The sequence below is a fragment of the Lactuca serriola genome, chromosome 9 (genome assembly GCF_051521515.1).
Source record: "Lactuca serriola cultivar US96UC23 chromosome 9, Lser_US96UC23_V15, whole genome shotgun sequence".
In the NCBI taxonomy this organism is placed as follows: Eukaryota; Viridiplantae; Streptophyta; class Magnoliopsida; order Asterales; family Asteraceae; genus Lactuca; species Lactuca serriola.
In genome coordinates, this window is record NC_136416.1 from 13,184,997 (window position 1) to 13,212,700 (window position 27,704).

A 27,704-nucleotide genomic window follows, 5' to 3' on the forward strand; every position below is an offset into this window, starting at 1 on the left:
AAAGTTTAGGGCTTTAACCACTTAACTAACATTATCAATATCCGATAAGGTCTAAGCTCTATTCCTTTGAAGCTTAAGATCTTTACTCGATCAAAATACAATCCGCTATCCCGAAATTAAAAACATCCCAAAACTAGGTGTTACAAAAAGTCATCGTAAAAAATTTAACAACAAAAAAAATGGAAAAAAACCCAAAATCGAGGCCTTCAAATATGAAACATTTTGAACCGTTTGTTGTATTCCAAAATCGATCTCCGCATTTCGGGCAAGCAATTTAAATTTTCAGAGTAGAAAAACAAGTGAAACTAACTGGATTGTCTTTGTTCAAAATAAATTTCAAATCCTAAGTTGATTTTTTTTTGACAAATCCAGAACAACGTTCAGGTAGGAGGTGGGTCATATTTATTTAGGAGGAGGACCATAAAATGGGCTTTGACTAGTTTTCATAAGGTCTGGAATGATCCCCAACCATTTCGAAAAAGATGGTTACACAAATGTATAGCTTCTTTCTAGCCTAACATTTGTGCCTACTTTGCAAAAATGACCCAATCGACTTCATTACCGGAGTGACCTTGTTTGTTTGAGAGTCCCATGTTTTGTCACCTACCTTAATCCTCCTTTTCGGCTTCATTCATTTGTTTTAGGGTTGCCATTAGGGATGTTTAGTTTTTGGATCAAATCGAATTATCCAACCGGAGAATTTGAATTGTACTATTTGGTTCGGATAATCATATTTTTTTTATTGGTTATAACCAAAATCGAATTATTAGTTTATATTTCAAATTGGTTTTGGTTAATAAAATGAGAACCAAATAGTTTGAACAAACCATATACCAACAATTTATTTATTTATATTTTTTACTTAAATATATGTATTTAGTAATTTATTATTTATTTAGAGTTGTTATCAATTAAATTAGAAGACATGTCAATAAAATGTCTTTATTAATATAAATTAAAGTTTAGAAAACATTTGCTTTTATTTCTTTTATAAAAGTTGACTTTAATGACAAGATATTCTATAATTTGTGGATTTAAATTTGACAACTTAAACTTATTAAGTTGAAGTTTGTATATATTTTGAATCTCTAAACTCTTGATAATCAAGAGTTGTGAAAACTGATCCCACGGAACTATAATCAATCTAGTTGGTTTCTGATCGGATTATGATTTAGTTCAGTCTATTCATATCCATATTTTAAAAACCGAAATCAATTTGGATTAGCTTGATCGGATTGGCTCGCAACCATCCATTCAAACAAAAACCGATCATTGAGAGGTTGCAAGTAAAAAACTGCAAAAGGGTAGGAGATGCAAAAAAACAAGCATGCAACTGAAAATGGACTCATTGATCATTGCATAGAACAGTATATACAATTCAGGAAACCACTTTACTTACATATTACAATCCAAAAAATCATTCCAATATTGTTACACTTGCACACAAATCTACAAATCCCACAACCAAACCTGTAAATTATACCCAAGGGTGGCGACCTTTTTAAAATACTCAAGGCTCAAACCTAGCCATTACTAATAATCTGGCTATAAACCCTACAAATCACTAATCACTGTTATTCTGTATTAGGGTAATTATATATATATATATATATATATATATATATATATATATATATATATATATTTATATGTACTTCATTTTCATCTTGTCTCATTCATCAGATCATACACCCCAAAATGAAAGCATGAATCTCAGCCCAACTAGAAACTGTGTAAAGAGTACCAGACAGACCTTTCCATGGACACCCGCCTTCAATAAACTCTCTTTGTTTCTTCACCAAACCAGAAAACAAAGGCACAAAAGAGAACCCAAATAAACCTCCAAGTCTCTCTAAATTAGCACTTGGTGAGATCACAATCCCTATATCTGCTTTCAACAGGCAAAGCAAGTCTTCCACTGAACCCCCAATGTAAACTGACAACTTCCCGCCTTTCTTGCAGATTTCATCAAAAGTTTGAAGCTTTTCTATCGGACATTGCACCTTCTTCAAGATCTCTCCACTTGATATTGATTCCTCAAAGACCAACTCATTTGAATGCACATCAGGAAATCCTGAATCACCAGAGGAAAAGGCAGATCTAATGAGATCACCAGACCAACAGTAGGAAAGTATATGAGCATCAACTGCAACATCTTTCATCTTCTCAATCTCTCTAAAGAACTCTACACAACCATCTTGAAAAACAAGGTGTTCACCAGCCCACTTAATGTCATCCATATGCAATCCTTTCAAAACACCAGACCTACAAACTCTTAAATTTCCTGCCTTTTCTAGATCTGATAACTCACCAAGTGCTTTACACAAGCTTTCAAAGTTGAACTCCATGACTTTTTCATTAAGCATGATGCTGTCGATACATTCTTCATATTCTCTGACATACTGGCCATGAAGACTGCTCCAAACATCCCGATTATCCAACAAAGTGCCATCTGAAAGAGACTCATATCCATTCGAGTTTACAGTCTTTGATGATTTTATAATAGCAATATCAGCCAAAAGGGCACATGAATCAACAGCACTACATGTCAAGTCGAATCCACTACATATCACAACATTGTGTTCTTCAGTTCCATGAAATCGATACAAGGGTACTATGGTGTTCTGAATGATTGGTTGAGTTGAGTAAAAATCTACTTGAAGCTTCATGGCTTTGTGATAGATTGTTTCTACAAACTGAAGCTCTTCACCGGTCAAACACACGGTCAATTTGTCCAACAGTTCTTCGATCTGAGATGCCGAAGCCTAAAAGTGGAGCAAATATATATATAATAATATAATATAAGATTCCAGTTTTCTTGATTGATTAAGTTGAATGGATGATGAGACAAACCTCGTATTTTTGAGAGGAGAGACTATCGATCCATTTTTTGTAAAGATGGATGTTTTCATCAGGTTCAAGAACTGCTTGTATCTCCTTGCTTAAAAATGATTGAAGCCTCATGGAGGGTGCCATGGCAGCAAGGGCATAAGCAGAAAGCTTAGTTTTCTCAAATGGAGTTGCGAGCTTACCAGGGAATCTCTCTCCTACTGCTTTTCCAGATGCTGTTGCCAGCAAGAAATCTGTATATTTGATCATTGCACGATCTGAAATATTCCCTGTTGGAAGTTCAAAGCCCCATTCCTGCATTAATAAATACTAATCAAACCTAAATTCATCAAATTATGTCTTTTTATACTGTTGATATTGTAGACTATAGACATTGGAATTCAGACGCCTACTTGGACAATTGATCGAAACATTGTCATCTTCTTCAACACCCGTTTTCTGATCTTACAAATTACGGTTTTATCGTCATCGTCATCTGAGCATTCTTCTGCCATCTCTAAACTAAAAAGCCATAAATTCAAAACAATTACATACATGAAGTGTAAGAAGAAGATCAATACACGAATTATACATAGGAATGAGCTACCAAACTTACGCCTCAGCAGAAGCTTGAAGAAAACGAAGATCCTGAGAGATACAATGGAGGAAAGAGCCAGAATCCAACTTCCCAGATGCTAGTGACAATATATAAGGAGTATAAATTGCGAATACAGATTCATTTGTCGATTTTACCCATAAACTTTTCGCGATCCCTGCCTCATCTCTAATCGCTAAACCCCCCATTTCTAAGATTAAAAAAAAAAAAAAAAAAGAACTTGGGACAACAAACTTGGTTTTTCCTTTTTAATAACAGAAAGAATTAGATAAAGCCCAACATCAAATAACAACCCCCCTAGATACAATTGAATATTTTGGATTAAATCAGACAGCGATTGGTTGAATTTTCCGTAAGAAATTCAGGATTCTCGCGACCCCTCCTTCGAAGATTGGAAGAGACAAGGATTTTATGGCAAGAAACTTGATCTTTTTCAAAAATGGAAAAAGCAGATGAAACCCCACATCAGATAACACCCCCCACACATACAATTGAGTAACTGAGGACAAGATCCATTCAAATTCAACAACATAACAGACTAAACAGAATTGCTTGTAATCCACGATGCGTTGTAACCTTCATAAGAAATTCATGACTTGCATTTATGAGTTTCGGGGTAATTTGATTGGGTCTCCGGAGACGAATATAAAAGAAATTGACGAGGGGGCGATGGCTGGGTCAAGTGCCGCCGACATGGGAGACTCGTGAATTGAGAGAACTCGTTGTTAATGGGGAATTTGAAGTCAATGATTTTGACTTTTAAACAACCGAAGAATTAGCCGTCGCCTTCCGTACGAATAGCACACAATAAGTTTTTAAATAACTTTTTTATTTTATTTTTGAAAGGCTAAATTCATTAAACAAAAGACTAAACTGCACAAATGGTCCTGTGGTTTGCACAAAATTGTTACTTTGGTTCAAAAAGGTTTGGACTAGCACCAGAGGTCCAAAGTTTTCATTTTGTTGCGAGTTTGGTCCAATTTGATTTAAACTTTTTAAGAATGACGAATTTGCCCTTACTTTTGTTTTTTAGTTTTTATTTATTTATTTAAATACATTTTACAGTTTTTATAATTAAAAATAAAACAAAAAAATACTACCCATATCCTTACCCCATCCTCCCCCCCCCCCCCCTCTTAGCCCACTACCGGTTATGATATCACCACCACCGTTAATTACCATCGCCACCGCTACCACCACAGTTGGTCACCAACAACCGCCACTACCACCGCCCCATCGGTCACCACCAACACCACAACAAGATAAATTGAAACTCAAGAACTACCACCACCATCTGATGACTTCAAACTTTTTTTTTCCAGATATGCAACCATAAATTCAAGAACTACTGGAATTTTAATCCCACAAGAAAAATCAAATTTGTGACAAGAAAAATTAGATAGAGTGTGGAATGCATATGATAATTACCGGTAGAGCTCCACTGATCTTCTTCCTCCGAGAAACCCTAGCGGAGCAGCACCTCTTCGCAAAACCCGTAGCGTCTCCGAGGATCTACTGAAACCCTAATCATTGGCGGTGTCGGTGCCCTTCCCATTTTGGCTCTACGTTTGCAGATTTCCAGCTGCAGTGGTGACCTTCCGATCTGAAAATCTTACTATCGAAACCCTGGTTTGCTGCCCTCCTTGTATTGGGTTCAAGCTTTGGAATCATTTGTCGTCGCTGTCTTCGTCTTCGTCGATGTTTCAGATGGTATCCAGATTTGTTAACAGAAGAAAACGATGAGGTTGCCTCCTTCTCAAACGAAAAAGATGATGTCAGATTTCCACATTGGAGACTTCCCTTCACAGCCGCCATCCTTCGTCTTCTCCATTTCCCAGATCTGTTCACCAATCTTCAATGATGAAATGAGAGAAAGAAGAAAAACCCTTTGACTTTGCTAGTTTCTAGCTCCAATAGACGCCAGTCTCTATGCCTCTATGATTGTTTCTCTTTATCTCCCTTCTACCAGCTTCAGGCGGTGGTGTCTCTGTGCTACCGACGGCAGCCTTGGTGGTGGTGGTGGTGGTTGAGCTTTGATAAATAAACTTGATAAAAACAAAAAGGTAGATAACAAAGGTCGGGTGGGGAGGGGTGTTTAAATTTTCTTTTTTTATTTATTTTAATAACTACACTTAATAAAAAAATTAAAAAAAGAAAACACCAAGGGTAAATTTGTCATTTTAGATCTTTTCAAAATACTTTGGACCAAACTCGCAACAAAATGAAAACTTTGGACCTTTGGTGCTAGTCCAAACCTTTTTGGACCAAAGTGGCAATTTTGAGCTAACCACAGGGACCATTTGTGCAGTTTAGTCTAAACAAAATTACAAAATAAATTTTCTATTGGGAAAATTAAATATCCTTCTACTTTTCTAGTTTTATCTTTTTCTAATTTGTATTTTTTTACATTTTGATAATCGGATGAATATAGCAGATTACTAAGGTGATGTTTGTTTTTTTTTGAGGTAAAATGTCTGCAGTCTGCGGACCATATCTGCATACCTTTGCAGTAAAAGATGTGAACCAAACATCTACAGTTTGAAAGAAGAATGTTGTTTGTTTTTTAACATCTATGGTTTGCTAAAATAAACTAAAATTTAACTAAACCGATTTAAAAAAAAAACTTAAAAGAGTTTTTCAATAATTTTATAACTTTATTATAGATAATTAACAAATATAGATTAATTTTTATGTATTATTGTATATAAAACGAAAATAAAATGGTATTAATTAATGTATATATTTGATAAAAACAACAAACTATGGTCGCAAAGTTATATCTAAACATTGCAATTAGGGATAAAACAATTTAACACATAAAATATATGGAAATAAGCTTTGATTTTAAGCTAAACTTTTCAAATTTTCATTTTCCTTTTTTTCAATTAAATCAATAGAAAACTAACCATAAATATTTTTTTAAGAAATGAATGATATTGTTAGGTGCATTTCATGATTATTATTGTTAGGTGCATTTCATGTACCCATTTTGTAGCTTTATTTCATAAAAGTACATTGCATATAGGCTTAAACTCATGCATTTTGCATGTTTTTCGGGATTTTTCATGAGGCAATTTCATTCAAATACTTTTGTGATATTTCATGGACTTTTGGAGGTAGGATATTGTTGGAGGAGGTAAATAAAAGTTGTGGAAAAAATTTCAAGACTTGCGGAGCACCGATGAGCAATATATCAAAGAAATGAAGATTTTGGCTTTACAGAGATTTACACGGCTGTGTAAATGCAAGCCTTGCGTTTACGCGGGCCGTGTAAATGACAGTGTTAATTTACGCGGGCCGTGTAAACGTAAATGCGGGTTTTAAAGAAGTTTTTCACCATTTTTAAAGGGGGGAACCGACTTTTTACTTTGGGGTGGTCGACTTTTGGAGTAGAGAAGGCGATTTTCTTGAGGATTTTGAAGTTGATTAACACTTGGAAACATTTGATTTCATTTTGTAAGAACTTTAATTTCATTTTCTAGATTTGTGATCTTGTTCTAGTCATGAGTGGCTAGAACCCTAGTTTCTCCAATTTCAGGTTTCGACTTCTTGGTAGTGACTTCATTCATATGACATGATGTTTGTTCTTAATTCCTATCTAATGAATTTGATTTTGCTTCAATCGAATGTTTGATTCTAATTGTGATTCTTATTGGCCATTTGAATTAGGGTTAGGTTATTCAAGTTATCTCTTTTACAAAATCCGTAATTGTTTTGTGAAATTGAACAAGTAACAAGCATTAAATTGATCTCTATTGAATGAATTTAGTGTAAATCTTTCTTCATACACTTTTACATTCCCGAGCTTATGAGGAGTATTAGGTGTTATTGGGAACATTCACATAAAGCTTCATGCAATCTTATAATCTAATTCTAAGAGCTTGTTTAGATTAGGTTAGTTAATCAAAGAGCTTGTTTTGGTTAATTAATGTGGTGAATGAGAAGTGTTAGATCTTATTAGCACTTTCAAGTACCAACTTAGATAGAATTGAACGAATGTTGTGTCATCTTTGAGTCACATTGTTAAGTTGTCATACATGAAGTTGGAGCCCTTACAAAATCTGAATCTAATTCACTCATTTAGTTGATTGCGTGTGTTTTTAATTTGTTTGTTTAGTCATTACACTCTAAAACCCCTTTTTTACTGTTGGTGACCATAGTACCTTGTGCAAAGAGGTATAGACTAATTATCCTGTGTCTCTGTGGATCGACCCTGCTTGCCTTGTACTACCTTTTAGTGCAATATAGTGGGATTCTTTTGGAGTATATCGTACCCCTTTATTTGTTGGGTTTGACATGCCTAACAATTATAATTTAATCTTTATTTATAAATTTATCACAAATGTCATGATTGTGTCGTTGAACCTTTTTTTCTTTAAATATTGTAATTTTTTTTTCAAAATTTTTATCATAGATAAGTTGGAATAAATCTAAGTTAAAAAAACAAACAAAGATGTATGTGTTTTTTTAGGCTAGAAGATGTCTGAAGAGGTTTGAAGACTCTGGTCCACATATGTGCCAAGAAGAGGACGCACATAACTTTTTAGGTCTACAGTCTAACAAAAACACAAACAGTCCGCAAAGTCTAATGTCTGCGCGTGGTCTGCATTGCGCGTGGTCTGCATGACGTAGACAAAAGAGACCAAGAAGATCTGTAGACAAAAAACATACAACATCTAAATCTTCTTGTAAAAGTATGATTTTTGAATTTTCCTTTTTGTGTTTTATATACCCTTTTTTACATCTTTTATCTATCATTTATTGTTAATCAAAAATAAATTAAAAAAAAAAACAATGCTCACACTCTTTCATTTGTACATCCAGAGTTTATAAATAAAAATAATAATATAAAATATTATTATTCATACTAAATAACGGATAGAAACGCCAATGTGAGACTAGCCCACTTAATAGAGACTTTGCCTCTTAGATTGGAGGTATTGAGTTACTAACTTCTAACAATTAAATCTGTTGTTCAAAAATAATAATGAATCTGTTGATCTTAATACTTATTTTTTTTTTGTAAGTTATTCAAATTTGTAATATTTACTTACACAAATAAAAATAAACTGTAAAAAATGTTTCAACCCTTTAGCCAATGTAAAAATATTTCTTTACTAAATTGTCACATAAATATTATATAAGAATAATAAAAAGCGTAAATAAATAGTATTAAAAAGAAAAAACATTATAAACCCTAAAAAAATTAGGAATACAAAAAATATTTTAGCTACACAAACAAGCCATACTTGGTTATAAGAAGGTAAATAGAAAAAATGTTGAAAGGCCCCCGCCAGAAACAACGTTCATGATCAATGAGGGAAAATTGGAAATAGTTGATTGTTGAATTTAACTTTTTCCTCAAAAAATCCTATGTTCTTTGAGATACGTCACGTATGAGAAAAGCTATTAAGGGTTTGTTTTTTGTCATTAAAGTTGTATGGATAAATAATGTCATTGTATACTATGTAACCTAATATAACCGTAATTATGTACATAAAATCAGAATATAAAACATATCATGTATGCAAACATAAAATATAAAAAACCTACCATACATACATAAAATCAAAATCAAAACCGAAACTTAAAATGCAATGTTAATCATAAATGATACAAATACAATTATATACATCAAATTCACATAAAAAACCTAACCTACATAACGTCTAAATCAAAAACCTAACATACATACAGAGAGTATGAATGATATGGAAATCTGGATAACTACAATGAACATATATACATAACTAATAAAAAACCTAACATACGCTGAAAACCTAGATGACAAAGATGAACATACATACCTACATACTTATTAGGAAAAACCTAACATACATGAAAACCTAGATTGTTGCGATGAATGTATATGAAAAGCTAATAATAAGCCTCTCATTTTTAACAAGTTATTTGGTTGTTGTTGTTGACTCGTTAAGTCGGCCTTGTTGAACCTTTGAGCTAACCGATCCTTAGTGTTAGACAAGTGTTAGCTGCATTTTATGCATCATTTGGCATGTGCGTTTTATACATTATGTTGCATTTTAGTGTTATGTTTCATGCATTTTTTCAATTTTAAGACATTTTATGTGGATTCGTGAAATCTTGTTCTTTGCACAAATTTCGGATGTTTTAAGGGTATTTGAAGATTGCATTGTGCTTAGGATGATGTTAGGAGTTTCGGTGCAAGTTTTGGGAAAATCGAAGTAGATTTTTTTTTTTTTGAAATTTTAGAAAAGACTTGCCTGGGCAGAAGTTACTCATTCATTCTCGTTTATTCTATGGGCTGATTTGGTTAAGTCATTTTGGAAAATTATAGATTAAGATATAAAATGTTTGACCCGCTCTACTCAGTTTTACCCTATATGTTGACTCGTTCGAGTCAACATCGCTAGTCGCTAGAGAACTTTTAGCCTTTAAATACTTCCTTAGGTCATATCTACAAACCACTTGACTTTTTGCCCAAGTAATCTCGACATTACGACCAAGCAAAGCAATTTAGGAGAAGAAAAGGTTGAAGGTCTCATTTGAAACATCATTTTGGTATATTTGTTAATTTAATTAACACATTACATTTGTTCAATTTTACTTTTGATTGTTCCGTTTTAGCCATGAACAACTATAAACTCTATTTTCTGGTTTCAACTTTAACGTTCATCTATGCGTAGTTAATTTCATTGGATTAATTTTTGATTCTTTTCTAAACTAGTGAATCTTGTATTGTTTGATTTGCAGAATTTTTACTTGGTTCATGTTTGCTACTTGAATTAGGTTAGTTCTAACATAGTTATTTTATTTTTAAAAGTTATAACTATCTTATGAATTAAAATTTAGTAACAAACAATGAGTTGTTTATGCTTTTGGATATAATTTCGTTCTAAACTTGATATCACGTGTTTTCAAACTTATGAACCAATGAGAAGTAATGAATATTGTTTTTGAATACTTGTAAAGAACGTAATACAACATTTGAGATTAATCTAAGAGCTTGTTTATGTTAATTTAGTAAAGTTAGGTTTAGTTAAAGAATTTGTTTTAACTAAATAATTTGACAAATGAAGTGAAACTAAAGCTTATTAGTATTGCTTAATACCAATTTAGATTAGAAAATGATTCATGCATCAATCTATAACTAACTTACATTATAAATGGATATAACAAAAAATTGGAATTGTTTTCCAATTTGATTTCTAAACCTTAGTTTTTATTATATACTCAACTACTTTGCTTATTAGAATACAAAATTCCCCTTTATATTATTTATTATTAGTTTATCATTGTAAAGACCTATATATCACATGAAGAAGCATTCAATAGTCGATGTATCCCTGTTGATTCCAATATTGTTTCAGTTATACAATCTTTTGGTATATATAGCATTGATTTGACTTTCTTACTACACCTCTATATATTTGTTGGTTTAACAACCTAAAATCAAATTTGCTTGTGGGGTAAACTTGTTAAGGTTACATAATATGCTATTTTGAATGTTGCCACCATACCTAATTAGTTAATCTCACTAGTCGAGTTATCTTGACACTGGAGTCGAACCATTGAACCGATTTGCCTTTAATAGTGAAAATTTTCCATATTCAGTCTCTTGCTCTTGATTTTTCTCCATGAATTATTTTCTAAATCTTGTCAAAATTACTATTGATATGGGTTAATGCGGAAATAACATCATGTAGTACTTTTAGTTGAAATCTACAACTATATATTGCGAGTCACACCTATTACCAAGATACAAAACATACATGACTGTACAAACTACTCTGCAATGTTGGATTTTGATAAGACCCTTACATACGCATGTAGGATTATTTTTTAAAGGAATCATGTCAATCACGAGAGCCTTTGTTACCTCTAGTTTAATTTTATATATTTTTGTCGCCTTTAATTTAAGTTTAAATATTTTTACATTTCTGTTTTAACTTTCATATCCTTAGTAATTATACTTATTTAATAATGTAAAGTTCTATCCAAACTAGGGAGAGACCTAGGTTTGATTATCATCATTCCCATGTATATTTTTGAGTAAATTATACGAATGGTATTTAACTTTACAGTTTTTCCCTGAAATAGTTCTTACGAAACTTTTTTCCCTCGGATGGTTCCTACAGAACAAACCTTGCACACAAAAGGTCGTTATGAGTAACTTTGTTAACAGATTTTGTTAAGTAATTGTAAATGACTAAAATATCCTTCGTTGTTTGTACACAAATGGTCCTTTTGTTTCTCTCTCTCTCTCTCTCTCACTCACTCTCTTTCTCTCTCTCACACACACATCCGTCATCATCATCATTGATGACCTAGATAATGTTTTCATTCCTCAACTCAGAATTATAGTGTAACATCCCGGAATAGCAAGGGTAAAGTTGAAGGGCTAAAAGAGTAAACTGGGAAGGAGCGACTCGGCGAGTACACGAGTGGACTCGGCGAGTAGGGTCGCGACTCTAGTCGCGTGTTAAATGACCAACTCGGCGAGTAGCATGGGTGGACTCGGCGAGTTGGTGTTGTGTGGAGAAAACCCTAAATCCAGAGGTTGAGCCCTATATAAAGAACATTATGTCTCCTCCCCAGCCTCCTTATCACCCCTTGAGTTCCAGAAGCCCTGATTTCGTGAGAAAACACCATTGTTGAGTGAATTAGAGCTTGGAGAAGGGTATTTGGTGCTTTAAGCTTGAAGATTGGAGGCTTGTATCAGGAAGCTTGGGGGAAACAACAATCTATAGTTGGTTGGGCTCATTCCAAGGGTAAGGAACCATTTCCTTAAGCTATTTTATTCATGGGTTCATGTGTGGTGGTTGGTATGGCATCTAAAGTAAGATAGAAACTTGGATCTAAGGATGCTACTTCAGATCTGAGCTTGTGATGGTCCTATATGTCATAAAGCCCCTGTTGATGAGTGTTTGAAGGAGCTATTTTGTCCCAAACCCTAGCCCTAGAGTGCAAAGTGCCTAGATCTCCTTGGATTCACGTAAAGTTTGCCACTTTACGTGATGGATGGCCTTAGGAAGGGTAGATCTATGGTTTGGATCATCTGCATGGCTTGGAAAGCCTCTGTATGGATTTAGACCCGGTGGTACTCGGCGAGTCACATGGGTGGACTCGGCGAGTTGCTTGAAGATAGGCTGGGACTCGACGAGTTGGAAGAACAACTCGGCGAGTTGGATGAAGATGGCATGGAACTCGACGAGTTGGAAGAACAACTCGGCGAGGAGGTTGAAGATAGCCTTAGACTCGAAAAATCTGTTCTTGGACTCGGCGAGTCTTGTCGAAGAGTCCCAATCTTTTCTGGTTGAGCCATGAATCGGTGAGTCAAGGGGATGACTCAGTGAGTTGTGTGAGTGGACTCATAGTTGTTGAACTTGGCGAGTCTCGGGGTGGCTCGGCGATTTGAGTCGCGGTTTGGGGAATTTCTGAGCATGGGGACTCGGCGAGTCATCGGGTTGACTTGGCGAGTAGAGTCAGTCAGGGGTTGACTTTGACCAAGGGTTGACCAGTGGTTTCCAGGGGCATTTTGGTAATTGTTGGATATTGTTTTGAGTTTAGTGCTTTGGTGGTTGTCCAGTGGTGGAGATCGTATCAGTGATCGGAGCAGCTTGGGTTATATGTTCAGTCGGCAGTTTCGAGGTGAGTTATCCTCACTATATCAACAGGGTCTAAGGCACCAAGGTCGGCCCTTATCGGATTGAGATCCGGGTATTTGTTGTTATGTTATTGCTTTGATATGTTTGCATCCTGGTAGCTAGGATGGTATATGTTAGAGACCTGGTTGAGATAGGTATCCTGAGATGTAGGGTGATGCTATGCTAGTGACCGGTTAGGTCGGTATCCTGGTTAGGATGATGATATGTTATGTGATCTGTTTGATCGACTTGTTGACTGTGAATTGCTATATGATTGTATGTTTATGTGCACATGGTTGTTTGGATTGGAGTTGGGTTGAGGCGGGTCCTGCTTTGTGTTGTAGGCCAAGATACTCAGGGCGGACCGGTTGTCCCGAAGGCCCAACGAGCGGTCCGGATAGGCTGTAGGCCCCAAGAGGGTGGACCAGACGTGCCGAGGCTCGGAGAGTGGACCAGGCCGACTGAAGGCCCGGTGCGGGCGGACCAGTCATACTGTAGACTCAGAGAGTGGACCAGGTGGATTGAAGGCCCGGTGCGGGCGGACCAATCACACTGCAGACTCGATGTATGTGGTTAGATTCAGAGAGTGGACTAGGTGGATTGAAGGCCCGGTGCGGGCGGACCAATCACACTGTAGACTCGAGGTATATGGCTAGACTCGGAGGGTGGACCAGGTGGACTGTTGGCCGGTGCGGCGGACCAGTCCCACAGTAGACCCGAAGTGCATGGCTGTTCTGTGATCGGATATGTTATGGCATGTTATGCGTGTATGGTATATGTGGTTGGTATTTTGGGGATATCTCACTAAGCTTTCGGGCTTACAGTTGTGGTTTAATGTTTTTCAGGTTCTTCAGGAGACCGTGGCAAGGCGAAGGCGTGATCGTACCGCTCCTCGTGTTTATATTGTGATGAGATTCTGGGAATACTTAAAATAAATTGTATTGAAAACCTTTTTGTAATAACTTTAATGGAATCGGGTTGTTTTCGAAAATTTTAAATTGGTTGAAATTTTTGGTCGTTACATATAGAACACAAATGAAAATTTTATCGAACAAAAATTCGAACAGCTACATCAATATTTTTTTTGTTATTTGGAATCGGAGAACACAACAGTATCATCACCAAAAAGATTGAACACTAGAATCAACAACACCATGTTGGGTTTCTGCTTGCTATTTGTTGTCAGATTTCTCTGTGGTGGTGATGGAGGCTCGATTAAACCCCCTGTTGGGTTTCAACTTGGCGTGTCTGGTATCAAAAACACCCCAACGGTCGAACCCCTTTTCTTTCTTGTATATCTTGGATCGAACGAGTTTTTTTTTTTCTGTCTTTACGCTCTATCTAAACTTGGTTTTCTATGTTCTGTGCAATAATGAAATATGAAGGTCAAGTCTTGTGGCACATCTGACTGTCCCTGCAATAATGAAATATGAAGGTCAAGTCTTGTGGCACATCTAATTGTAAAAACCATTTTACCAATCCAAACGATAAGTCTTCGGTACTATTAGAATGGAAGTTGGTTGGACCTACTTTTCCCGACGACACGTTGTCGGTATTGCTGACCCTTTTCCGGACGACAATTCGTCGGTATTGCCCCAACATTTCCCAACGACAAGTCCTAGGTATACAGTTTGAATAAAACTTTTTTTTATTTCCTCGAAAATCAATCCCGACGATCCTTTGACGACGACATGTCGTCTAGATTGGTTACTCTATACCGACGAATCCTATCCTGATAACATTTTCGACTTTTACCAACAGAGCTATGCCGACGACTTTTTACAGACGAAATGTTGTCTGTATATCCTTTACTGATGACATGTCGTCGATATAGTGTCCAAAATTGTCGTCTGCATAGGGCTTGATCCTTGTAGTATAATTAATTCCAATTAATACTAAATTATTTCCGGATTAATTCTAATTAATAATTAATTAATTCTAATTGATTTCTTATCAATTTATTAACCTTATAAATTAACAAATCAGTTGTTTAACTATTGATCACATATTAATTTATTAATCACATAACAAATTAATAAATCAACTATCTATTTTCAGTTAATATATTAATCATAAAATATATTAACAAATCATTTCCTCATAATTTCTAGTTATATTATTAACCATATAATAATCTAATAATCATTATCTCTCTATAATTGTCATTCTAATCAAGTTCAATTTATGAGGGCAACCTAAAAAAACTTTGTTTCTAACTACAAGAATATACCAATTAGTTACAAGCTTAGACACCTTAATCAAACATAATTTTCTATTGAAAAGGGTTGTCACTGGAAGGTGAGGATGAAAAGGGAACACTTTAGTTTGTTTATTCTCAACTTTTGAGCATCAGATCTATCATTGTTCTTTATCCAAGCTTGATTTTCAAGTTCAAGAAACCCTAAATTCTTCGAATTTGCCAGTGTGTGTAATTTGATCTCTATAATTGTCATTCTAATCAAGTTCTAGTTATGATGACAACCTAAAAAAGACTTTGTTTTTAATTTCAAGAATATATCAATTTAGTTACTGGCTTAGGCACCTTAATCCAACATATTTTTCTATTTAAAACGATTGTCATTTGAAGGCGAAGATGAAAATGGAACGCCTTAGTTTGTTTATCCTCAACTTTTGAGCATCAGATCTGTCATTGTTATTTATCCAAGCTTGATTTTCAAGTTTAAGAAACCCTAACTTCATTGGATTTGCCAGTGTGTGTGTGTATGTGACGATTTTTCTAGGTGTATCATTTTTCCAGATATGATGGTGGTGGTATATGAATTTGATTAATGGTGGTGGTTGTGATATATTGGTTAATACAATGGTATTGTTGATCTTTGATCGATGGTGGTCAATTAAGATAACGATGGTGATGATGAGTGCTCGCTGGAGAAGAGAGAAAGTGCTAGTGAGATGTAGTATTTTCCAGCCATTGATGTAGAAGATCCAATTGATGAGCAACACCCGGACGGGTGAACCCTTTTTCTTTCTTGTGTCTCTTGGATCAAATAAGTTTTTTTTTTTCAGATTGCAGGTGCGATGGAGGTGTAAGGGTGGTGGTATAGGATGATGTAGAGAAGAAGTTGATCTAGTGGTTAATGTGTTGGTTTCGAGTGAACAGGGGATATGTGTATCGTGACTGATGAAGGTCTTTGGAGGTGGTTGTGGGTGGTTTTCGGTGGTGTTTGTGTGAAAAAAAGGAATATTACATAAGATTTTTAACAATGTAATTTCATATGAGTAAGCCTGAGGTGCCTGCTTGAGACCATAAAGATATTTCTGAAGAAGACAAACAAAATTTGGTCGAGAGGGATCTCTAAAACCTGATGGTTGTTGCATGCATACCATTTCTTGTAAATGCCCATGAAGAAAAAGCATTCTTTACATCAAGCTGTCTAATATGCCACTTATGTGTGACAACAATAGTAAGAACGGTGTGAATGGTGGCAGGCTTAACGACAGGACTAAACGTCTCATCACAATCAATACCGGGACGCTGACTTCGTCCATTAGCAACTAGACGAGCTTTATAGCGACCCATCTGCATTATGTTTCTTTTTTTTAAACAGCCAAATACAGTTAATAACATTAGCAGCGGGAGGTCTCGGAACAAGTACCCAAGTTTTGTTAGAGATAAGAGCAATATATTCTCCAGTTATTGCATTAAGCCAGTTTGGATCTTTAAAAGCCTGAAGATAATTTTTAGGGATAGGAGAGGAGGAATCAATGTGAAGGTTTAGTTTGCGAATAGGTTTAAAAATTTCGTTTTTCGCACGAGTGAGCATAGGATGTTGAGATTGAGTGCATTAGAAGGAGGATTAGTAGATTCATGAGAAGGAGTAGAGATTGGAGAATTAGTAGGACTCGACGTAACCGGAGTTGACTGATGAGACTGTTGGAGAAATCTGAAGATGAGGAGGTAGATTGAAGAGAGTTGTCGTGAGAGGATGGTTGATTGGAAGTACTAGTGTTTGGATATGAGGATGGCTTGTGAGGAGCAGCGTCCGTGAATGGAGTAGTAAGGGTCGGGGTATATGCAAGAGGGTGATATGAAATAGAATTGTCAAGAAAAGAGTAAGATGGTGCAGTATTTGGTGTCATGGATCCAAAAGGAAAGACTATTTCGTCAAACACCACATGGCGAGATATGATTATTTGGTTTGTGTCGAGATTAAGACAACAATGGCCTTTGTGATTGGTTGGATAACCAAGAAAAATGTAAGGGGTGGATCTCGGGGAGAGTTTATGAGGAGCATTGATATGAGGAAAGCAAAGGCAACCAAAGACTCGGAGGTGATCATATGTTGGAGTTTTATTGTAAAGTTTATGAAAGGGGGTGGTGGAGGGAAGTATGTTAAGGAGATGAGCCGCCATGTGAAAGGCTTCCGCCCAATAGGTGGGAGGAAGCCTAGCATGAAACAAAAGCGTGCAAATGGCATTGTTGAGAGTGTGAAGCATACATTCAGATTTACCATTTTGTTGAGAAGTATAAGGACATGAGAAACGAAATTTAATGCCATTGTGGGCCAAAAGATTATGAAATTGGTGATTGTCATACTCACCTCCATTTTCACACCGAAAGGTTTTGATATCAATTTCAAATTGTTTATTGACAAATGATCGGAAATGCACACACTTGTCAAAAACATCAGGTTAGGAACGAATAGGATAGACCCATACAAAGTGAGAATAATCATCAAGAAAAATAACAAACTATTTAATTCCACTTAAACATGGAATGGGAGATGTCCAAACATCTGAATGAATTAATTCAAAAGGAAAATGTGAAACATAACTAGATGAACTAAAAGGTAACTTAACATGTTTTCTCAATTGATATGCATGACATAAAGTAGTGTCTTTAATAGACGAACAAGAAATATAATTATTATTAATAGATGCTTGAAAATGTGATGACCGGGATGACCAAGACGTTGATGCCAAATTGACGGAGCAATGGATACGAAAGATTGAGTAGTTGGAGAAGTAACGAGATAAAGGTCATCGGTTCTGTCACATCGAATGAGAATTTGTTTGGTGCGGTAATCCTTCACAGAAAATCCAAAAGAGTCAAATTCAATAGAATAATTATTTTCACGAACAAAACAATGAAGATAAATTCTTATTTTTAATAATGGAAGGAGTATATAAACATTTATAAGATGTAACGTACGATAAAGATTAGGAAGCGGAAGAGTGGTGTGACCCATATTAGTTATAGGTATTTTAGATCCGTCGCCAACTAATACTGATGATGAAAAAATACTATTTTTATCAGAAATAGATTTAAGTATACCTGCATTTGAGTGAAGATGGGAAGTAGCCCCGGTGTCCATGTACCAATCTGTGTGACCCAGATCATTTAACGACATTATGTTGAACATTTGAGGGAGTGTATTGGGCTCGCGATTTTGTTGTTGGACCTGGTATGCTTGCTGAGAATAATATGGGTTGCTGTTGTTGGGCTGAGGAGAAGTAAAAAACCGGTGTTGCTGTTGGGCCAAATTATGTTGAGTTTGCCGCTGTTTGGGCCCAATTACATTTAGAGTCGGACACAAGCCATGCTGGGAAGGCCCATTAGTGGGATGAAGCACTTGAAACCAGCTGTAAGGCCCAGGTACCCCATTTTCCTTGTCGTTGCAGTCCGCTACCAGGTAAGAATCCACCGCCAAGAGAAAAATTGTCGCCATAATTATTATGGAACCGGCCACCGAAGCGACCTCCTCCCCGGCCACCACGGCGACTGCCACGACCACTGCGATAACTTCCTCTTCCACTGCCATGGCTATTGTTATTGGTATATGACTGAACAGAAAGAGCATTCGGCGAGGAGGTATGATCGGTATGCGTGATTGACGAGTCACGTTGTTCATCATGAAGCATTTGCTGCTCCTCACAAATAAGAATGGATCGAGCATCCCAAAACGAGAGAGGAGGTTCACGATGACGGATATTAATGGCAATGTATCATAACTTTTGAGACAAACCATTTATCATATATGCAACAAGGTTAGCTTCTGAGACCTTAGCATCCATATACTCCAAACGATCAACAATGGATTTTATTTTGTTGCAGTACTCTGTAATAGACGAGTTACCAAGGGAGATGTTTCGAAGATCTCTATCAAGCTGAATAATTTTGGAGGCTTTATTATCACAAAAAACCTTCTCCAGATTTTCCCAAACTTCAAAGGCAGTGGCTTGCTTCTTGAAAATCATGTTAAGAAGAGGAATAGAGAAAGTACCGTATAACCAGGATTTTACAATCGAGTCTGTGCGTAACTATTTAGTTAAAGCTTCAGCAGACTCGGCAGTAGCCTTGTCTTTCTCTTTGTCTGCAGGAGGAGATTGTGGTTGAGGCTTGAGATGATCGTCAACTCCATAACCGATGCAATGGATTTCAAAAAGCTCTCTCCATATATTATAATTCATCTGGTCTAGATCCAAGACGAACGAGACAACATGTTTTATGTTAATGGTGGAGGATGGCTTTTCAGTCAAAGAGATTGACATGGTGAAGAAGATGAGAGGAGAGGGAAGAAAGAGATAAAAAAGAATGGAGTCGTCGACTAGGGTTTAGAACGATCCAAGAAAATAGGGTGCTCTGATACCATGAAATCGTCTATATTTCCCATAAAAAACATTATATTGCATACCCACAAATATATATATATATATATATATATATATATATATATATATATATATACACACAATACATCATAAAAGGGCCCAAATACATGGGCCACACAATAAACGAATACACATACATACTATATATCATACACTAACAAGGACAAGGGTAAAAATGTAATTTTATATGGACTTAACAACAAATTTTAATGAAATTAGTCATTAGTTAGTTATAAGGATCATTTGCGTGTGAAGTTTTCTTCTAAATGACCACTAGTATACAAGGTTTGCTCTTTATAAACCACCCATGCAGCAAAAAAAAAATTAAATAAAAAAAAATTAAAATGTTTCATAAGAACTGTTCTAAAGAAATTTTAAAAAGCATTAGTACCATTTGTGAAATTTTGTCTATATTATATGAAAAGACTAAAAATGAAAATACTCATTGGTGGCAGAGCCACCGCCTTCTTTGAGATCACTAGTTTAAAACCAAACACCTTGTGTTCAAATGTTAGTTTTAGGACTATTGCAAACCACATCAGCCCAAATTTCAATTCATCAGCAACCGGAGCATGTTTAATGTAAACCAACAATGATATTTTTTGAACAATTTTTTGATAAATGGTATCTTAAACCTACAATGATATTTTTTGAACAAATTATAAGATTATCGAAAATTAAGCTAAGCTAAAGTTAAGAGGATAGACAATACATTGCTTCTTTTAAACCAAATGGGCATGCAAATGGAAAGCATGGTAGCTATTAATAATCCAATTTATACCTCCGTGCAGTTATGATCAAGTTTGCTGTTTTGGTTTAGAGAAAAAAGGATCCCATTCATGAACACCCACAGTCTCCTCCTCCTCCTCATCTTCTTCTTCTAACAAGGCATATTTCCAACTAAGTTCTTCAATAAAACCACCATTATTCCTCCGCCCAGCAACCAAATCCTTTCTCAATTTCGTCACCTTGTTGATAACCGCTTCCACAGATACATCAAATGCATCTTTTAAACTCTTCAATCTGGAACGAGGATCTGCATATATCAACCTCGGAATCAAATCCACCACCTCCTTCCTCATCATCTTTACAGTTTCGGAATCGATTTGACCTAACCGCTGTTCGATGCTGATATTCCGGCGAATATCGTCTTCCGGGATAAAAATGGAATATTTTGTGTACTTCTTCGGGAGATGCCACGTGTACTGCGTGTAAAACGAAGCGGGATGAAAGAAAACCGGGATACAACCTGCCAAAATCGAATCGAAAGCTGATCTTCGTGTATATGAATCGCCAGGTGGTTGTAAGCAGAAAACCGAACGTTGAAACATTTTCATTATATTACTTGGGGAATGACACTTGCTTTCATCATTTCCACATTCTAAAAGCTTCCCGGAGTTTGAATTCTTGCATTGATCGATTAAAAGACTTCGAATTGATTTCGGGTTACCTGGACGTGGAGCTCCGGCGAAACAGAACAGCCATTTCCGGTCAAGTTTCATCATCCGGTTTTGCCAAGTGAAAACATCGGAATCTTTTGATGGATGGAAGTAAGTAGGGTATGGAATGGCGAAATCGTTTGAATTAAATGGACTTGATTCTATGAGAAGAACTGACATGTTCTTGGAAGCTGGTAAGAATAAGAAATTGTTTCCCCAATCGGTGTCTTTGTTGCTTAATCTCCTGAAATCCCAAGTGATTCTTCCTCCGACGAGAAAATGATCTTTTCCGTTCATCACTTTCCATTCATCTCTATTCTGCAACCAATCAACAAGATCAAGCGACGCAGCATCCCTTACGGATGTGTTATATCCCCAAAGATATCTCGAAGCATCAAACCCTGCGTAAAATGGAACGAAAATGGCGGCTGCCATTGACGAATCGTTGGTCAAGCATTCGTATTGTTTCATTCGGTTTCTGAAGATGACGTCGAGGGTGAACTGATTGGTGGCGTACCATCCATTAACGGAAAACACACCTAATTCAGTATTCTCTAATGGTGGTCCAACCCCAGAATTTTTAGTGAACTTACACATATCGAAGCATCTGTTAATGCTACCACATTCCTTCACCATATCTTCATTGAATCTGGAAGGAAGATCATGAACATAAACATACCTTCCACCACATAGATCACTCTTATTGTCTATACTTGTTAATGCTTTCATAAAACGGAAAACCTTAGGGGTTTTGGATGGAGAAACAGCCGATTCGGATTCGACATTCTCTGGTTCGTGACTAACAACAGGAATAGGTATAGATTCTTGAATCCTAGATTGGTTTGAGGTGGGACTGATTTGAAGACTGCTGCTCCAGAAAGTTCTACCTTGGAAAACCCCGAAAGGAGAATAATATAATAAGCAAAACCAAAAGAGAGCGCAAAGTAATCCAAATACACACATTATACTAGATTGTTGGAACACATGGCTGCTGCCCTTCGCCATGGATGCTATTTCTGGCTGGTCGATGGCGTCTTGTTAGATTCAGAAAAAACAAATCACTGAAAATCTCCAGGTGATGAATGTAAATCAAACTGTTAACTAGTTTCGTTCAATCAAGAAACTATTGATATATAACCGTAGTAAAACTGGATCGATTAACGCTTCAAATTCAGTTATGATTCTAACTTGACTAAATTGAGAGAGAGAGAGAGAGAGAGAGAGAGAGAGAGTGAGTGGTGGCAATGAGGAGATAATAGATTATTCTGTGAATAATGGATTAGTCCAAGGACCAAGGATGAAGACGAAGCTTAAGTTGGCGTCATTAGCGCATAATATTGTATTATTTTATTGTATGGATATGGCATAATGGGCAGATGGTGTTTTACTACTTTTTACAAAAGCAATGTGGGTAGCCTCTAACCATGTGCCGCGTGGAGGGTTATTTCCGGTAATCATTCCCATGGTCAAATAAGTTCTCTCCGCATATTCTGCCATCAAAACGCCAAAACTATATTTTTTAGTAGACGAATGTCTTGTACATGGAATTTATTAATATAATTAAAATATTAATACTTTGATATTAAAATTAGAAAAATTCTCTATCTTATTACATTTTTATATTAGGTTAATATATATTGGAAAGTAGGACTGAAAAAAAATGCTATCGATAATTTAAAATCGTAATGACTAATCAAAAATTTATTAATTTTGTAAATATCAAAGTTTTGTTTGTAAATTTATAATGATTAATTAAAATTAATATATACATTGAATATCCAATCATAAGTTTTGTATGTGTAGATATTTGATAAAATCATGATTTTATACAATGCAATACAAATTTGAATAAAGTCAAAAAAATAAATACAATCAATCATAAAAATGATATTGTCATTTCATGAAGGATTCATGTATTTTAAAATTTGTAACATTTGGATTTAGAAGGTTAAATATGAAAATAATTCCTTTTTTTATGGACCAACTCGTCGAGTTTATGACATAAACTCGACATGTTGGAAGCTTTTGGGGCGCGTGTTTTTAAGGATCAACTCGTCGAGTTGGTGAGGAGGAACTCGACGAGTTGGACGCTATTTGAGAAACCCTAGTTTCAGGATTTTGCACCCTATTTTAAACACCTTAAGTTCCAGTTGTTGACCTCATTTCCAGCCTCCATAACCCCTAACCCTAATTTCGAAACCCTAGAGCCTCCAAAAGTGTTGTGAGTCCATTGTGTGTGTTTGAAGTTCATTCAAGGAGGGGAAGCTTGGTGCTAGGTGAGGGTTCAAGAAGGAGCTCATAGATCTTAATTCTCTGCTCCATTTCCAACACATTTTGGGTATAAAGTTCTAACCTTGCTTAATAATTGCTTAGATATCTTATTTGGTTAAAATTGCATGCTTTAGCCATTAATGGGTGGTTATTGGGGTAGTAGAAGTCCTAAGAGCTTACTCATTCAGATCTATGATCTTCATGAGTTCTTTTGGCATAAAGGTGCCAACTTTATGGTCTTAAGGGCTTCATGCATCTGTTAAGTTCTTCTTTTAGTCTCTTATGAGCTTTTGAGCCCCTCATAGCCATGCATGGGTGTAAAGTTGGAAGCTTTACGTGACCATGCAACCTTTAAGGATCAGATCTGTATTTTGGGGCTTTGTCTTGGTGGTTAAGTGATTATTGATTAAGCCCTTAACCTTTTAAGCCTAGGATTTGGGTTTTGAGCCCACTTGGTTGGTTCTTAGGGGTAAAGTTGGAAACTTTACCCTTCTAGACGCTATTTCAATGAAGATCTGAGTGGGGAAGCTGTTAGTTTCGATTATGTCATCTCAATGGATTAAGCTGTTTGGTCAAGGGTGAACTCGACGAGGTGGATGGTCAACTTGACAAGTTGTTTTGGTTTTTCCCCGTTTCTGAGTTGGTGTGGATCAACTCGGCGAGTTGATTAGACAAATCGACGATTGGATCGATTTCTTCCCGACTTTGCATTTTGTCAGAGGAACTCGGCGAGTTGGGTCAACTCAGGCCGTTGATTTTGACTTATAACTTATGTCTTTGACCAAGTTTGTCCCGATGGATGTTTGTGATAACCTGATTTGGATTTCAGGAATATACAGGCTAAGGATAAGGCCTATATGGGGTTGGGCCCAATTTGGAAAATTGGGCCATTAGTGGGCTTTTGTGGATCTTTTGGTTTTGGGCCTCAGTTTTGGTGCATGTTAGGGCAGGGGTAAAATGGTCATTTTACCCCAAGTATGGATTATGGATTATGGCATGAAACCCAATTGCTAATGAGGTGTGTTGTTGTTATTGATAGCTCGGGAAGCCGGCAGGGCAGCAGCTAAGGATTTCTTTCGGGAAGTTTTTGCATTCGAGGTGAGTTTTTCTCACTGTACTTATGGGTCGAAGGCACCAAGGCCAGTCCTTTGGTTTATTGTATACTTGTATGATGTAGTGATCTGTGAGATTGGTATCTTGGTAGATAGGATGTTGTCATGCTATAGTGATTTGTTAGATCGGTATCCTAGCAGATAAGATGAAGCTATGCTTAGTGATCTGTTAGATCTGCCTGTTATCTGTTCTGGATATATGCTTTCCAGTAGCATATGTTGATGTGGTGAGGTTGGGTTGAGACTGTGCTGCTTAGTGTTGCCAGTCAACAAACCTGGTAATGTTTATATCAGTACATTATAGGTATGCTTATCTATTATGTATATGTCGACATGGTTTGTGTGTGTAGTTGGGTTGAGGCAGACATGCTTTGTGCTGAAGGCCAACAGACCCACGACGTCCCAGATAGACTGAAGGCTAGTAGGGCGTACCAGTCAGGCTGAAGGCCCGGAGAACGGTCCAGAGAGGTAGAAGGCACGATGAGGCGGTCCAGACATGCTGAAGGTTCTGTGAGCGGTCCAAACAGGTGTAGGCCCGGTAAGGCGGTCCAGACATGCTAAAGGCTCTATATGCATATTGTTATTTGTATGTTATCTGTTTAGGTGTTGCTAATTTGGGGGAACTCACTAAGCTTCGTGCTTATAGTTTTGGTTTATGATTTCAGGTACTATAGTTGACCGTGGCTAGGTGAAGGCGTGACCATACACATCCTCGGGTTTTAGACTTATGATTTCTGGGAAACTCTGATAATGTGAACGTTTTGAAAACTATGTTGAAAGAGATTTTGATTTTTAAATAATATTTTGGGAACAACGGTTTTTGTAAACACTTCTATAGAAAAAGGGTTGTTTTGGCAAAGTTAAAAATTTATGAAAATTTTGGGATGTTACAAAATTTGAATCGGTTTCCAAATTAAGATAGCAAAATTAAAGGAAGTTTGTGTATTCCTAATTTATTGCTAAATTATAAGATTTATATTAGGAAAATCTTCAGAAAATTCTCAAGTTTAAGTCCCAAATTTTATTTTGTTAACAAAAAGTCTTGATTACCAGATAAAAAATCAAATCACCCTTTTTTTTATCGGTAACCTATTTTTTACTCGGTTACCTCTAGAAAAGTCTCATTATTTGACATAGTTTATGAAAAGTCCATTTTTTTTTAACTCTTTTACCCTTTCATTAAAAAACTAGAAATTTATTGTTTGAAATTATGAATATGAATAAATATCATTAAGCTCCATAAAACAAAGGATTAAAGTCCTCTATTTTCCACAAAACAATGATGTTAGCATCATTTTGAACTCAACATCGCCCAAATCATCCATTTCCCATTTATGCTATAAGTATTATAAGATATTTAAATTATGTTTTGAGCACCTTAGTACAATCTATCTAAAAGTAGGTAAATGAAAACTAACTAATATGTTCATATAAGAAACCATTGACAGATGACAAACCAATCAATGCAATAATAGGTTATGTGAAGGTGTACGGATTTTAAAGAAGAATATGAGTTTTATCCTTAAATCTTAAGCATATATGAACAATTCCCCCATTGATAAAACTCATATTCTTCTCCATAATATGTATAGTTGGTTTCCTTTTAACCTACTTTTAGGTAGATTGTACTAAGGTGTTCTAATAATTTAAATATATTATAATACTTGTAACATAAATTTGTTTGAGAAACAGATTATACGGACGATTATGAGTTCAAAATGATGTTAAAGTTGTTGTTTTGTGGCAATTGGTTATACAAGTCTTTAATCCTTAGTTTTATGAAGCTTAATGATGTTTATTCATATTCATAATTCAACCAAGATATTTCCAGAAGTTTAGTGAAATGGTAAAAGATTTGAAATAAAAAATAGGATTTTTTTCATAAACTAGGCAAAATAATGAGACTTTTATGAAAATAACTGGGTAAAAATAGTTTATCGGTAAAAAATGGTTGATTTGAATTTTCTATCCGATAATCAAGACTTTTTTGGTTAAAAAATAAAATGGTAATTTAACTTTAATAGAGGAGGATTGGAGAAGATTCCATATGGAAAATTTGATTCTTTGATTCATTTAGCAGTCAATTCAAATCACTAAGAGTCCCACAAAGCACAAAGCAAGCAACATTCAGGCAACGGAAAATCTAACCAACATACACTAATCAAGCCATTCTATCTACATATCTTGAATAAATACTAGCATGCAATTCTAAAGCTCATATAATTAGACACATAAAAAGGCATCTCTCATATCATATAATACTGAGCATATACTTAACCCTAATCTAACATGCAATTCTCATAATCATATCATATATCATAATAAACATGTATCGGTATTCTGGGAACCACTTACATGAGCTCGACCGATTGCTCGCATCACACCCTTTTCTTTGATTAGAAGTTCCTTTTTAGTTAAATGTTTATTTTATAAAAAATTTCACCAAACCCACAGTTTGAGTTCAAGCACACTCGAGAATATGCCCAAATCCGTCAAACCAAGGCTCTAATACCAACTTGTAACGTCGCAAAAATCAAGGATAAAATTTTTATTTTTATAATAACCAAAACATTATTGTAACTTTATCCAAACATCCAAAGCATTTTAAAATAAAACAATTATCAGAGTTTATTACCAAAGATCACATATTGCGGAAAACACGGGTGTATGCGCTGCAATCAAGCCGAGCCCTTCCCTTTCGAACCAGAAGTACCTGAAACCATAAATCACAAACTGTAAGCACGAAGCTTAGTGAATTCCCTAAATACCACATACCACACCTATCAAACGAATCATACATGCCATACATAATCATGAGCCATACATATACCACAATCAATAGTAGTGCTATGTGCCAACCATAGTCTTGTCATTATGTCACGAGTCACCTCGTGGTCTTCCTTGCCAGGCTGGGGAACAAACCCTGGGTCTTATAGAAAAGTGTCAGGAGCCACCTCTTGGTCTTCCATGCAAGCATCACAAAGACAACTAGCATACAATCTACCATTACTAACTAATTATTTGCCAGAGTTCAGACTCTAGTGTTGCATACAAATTGCCAGGAGCTGGCCCCTGGTCTTTCATGCAAAATGCCAAGGGTCATCCCCGGGTCTTCCTACAATACATAAACAAATGGGCCGACATTAGTGCCTTTGATCCATAGAACAGTGAGGAGACT

General features: G+C 35.9%; 2 protein-coding genes across 2 annotated transcripts; both read right to left on the reverse strand.

The window, feature by feature from the left end:
- Positions 1-1,328: 1,328 nt before the first annotated feature.
- Positions 1,329-4,172, reverse strand: LOC145073071 (bifunctional TH2 protein, mitochondrial-like). The gene is made up of 4 exons (XM_079019622.1): positions 3,446-4,172; positions 3,243-3,351; positions 2,854-3,144; positions 1,329-2,765 (listed from the first exon to the last, which is right to left on the reverse strand). The coding sequence occupies exons 1-4, from the start codon at positions 3,631-3,633 to the stop codon at positions 1,680-1,682; spliced, it is 1,674 nt and encodes a 557-aa protein (XP_078875748.1). The 5' UTR covers positions 3,634-4,172; the 3' UTR covers positions 1,329-1,679.
- Positions 4,173-20,257: 16,085 nt separating this feature from the next.
- Positions 20,258-22,428, reverse strand: LOC145074959 (xyloglucan galactosyltransferase MUR3-like). The gene has a single exon (XM_079021269.1). The coding sequence runs from the start codon at positions 22,146-22,148 to the stop codon at positions 20,502-20,504; it is 1,647 nt and encodes a 548-aa protein (XP_078877395.1). The 5' UTR covers positions 22,149-22,428; the 3' UTR covers positions 20,258-20,501.
- Positions 22,429-27,704: the final 5,276 nt, after the last annotated feature.

Excerpts from the sequence above, each read along its gene's own strand:
- LOC145073071 (XM_079019622.1), bottom strand. The coding sequence starts at position 3,633 with ATGGGGGGTTTAGCGATTAGAGATGAGGCAGGGATCGCGAAAAGTTTA. Across the intron at positions 3,145-3,242 it reads TGTTTCGATCAATTGTCCAA|GAATGGGGCTTTGAACTTCC; the intron begins GTAGGCGTCTGA and ends TTATTAATGCAG. Across the intron at positions 2,766-2,853 it reads TCTCCTCTCAAAAATACGAG|GCTTCGGCATCTCAGATCGA; the intron begins GTTTGTCTCATC and ends CTCCACTTTTAG.
- LOC145074959 (XM_079021269.1), bottom strand. The coding sequence starts at position 22,148 with ATGGCGAAGGGCAGCAGCCATGTGTTCCAACAATCTAGTATAATGTGT.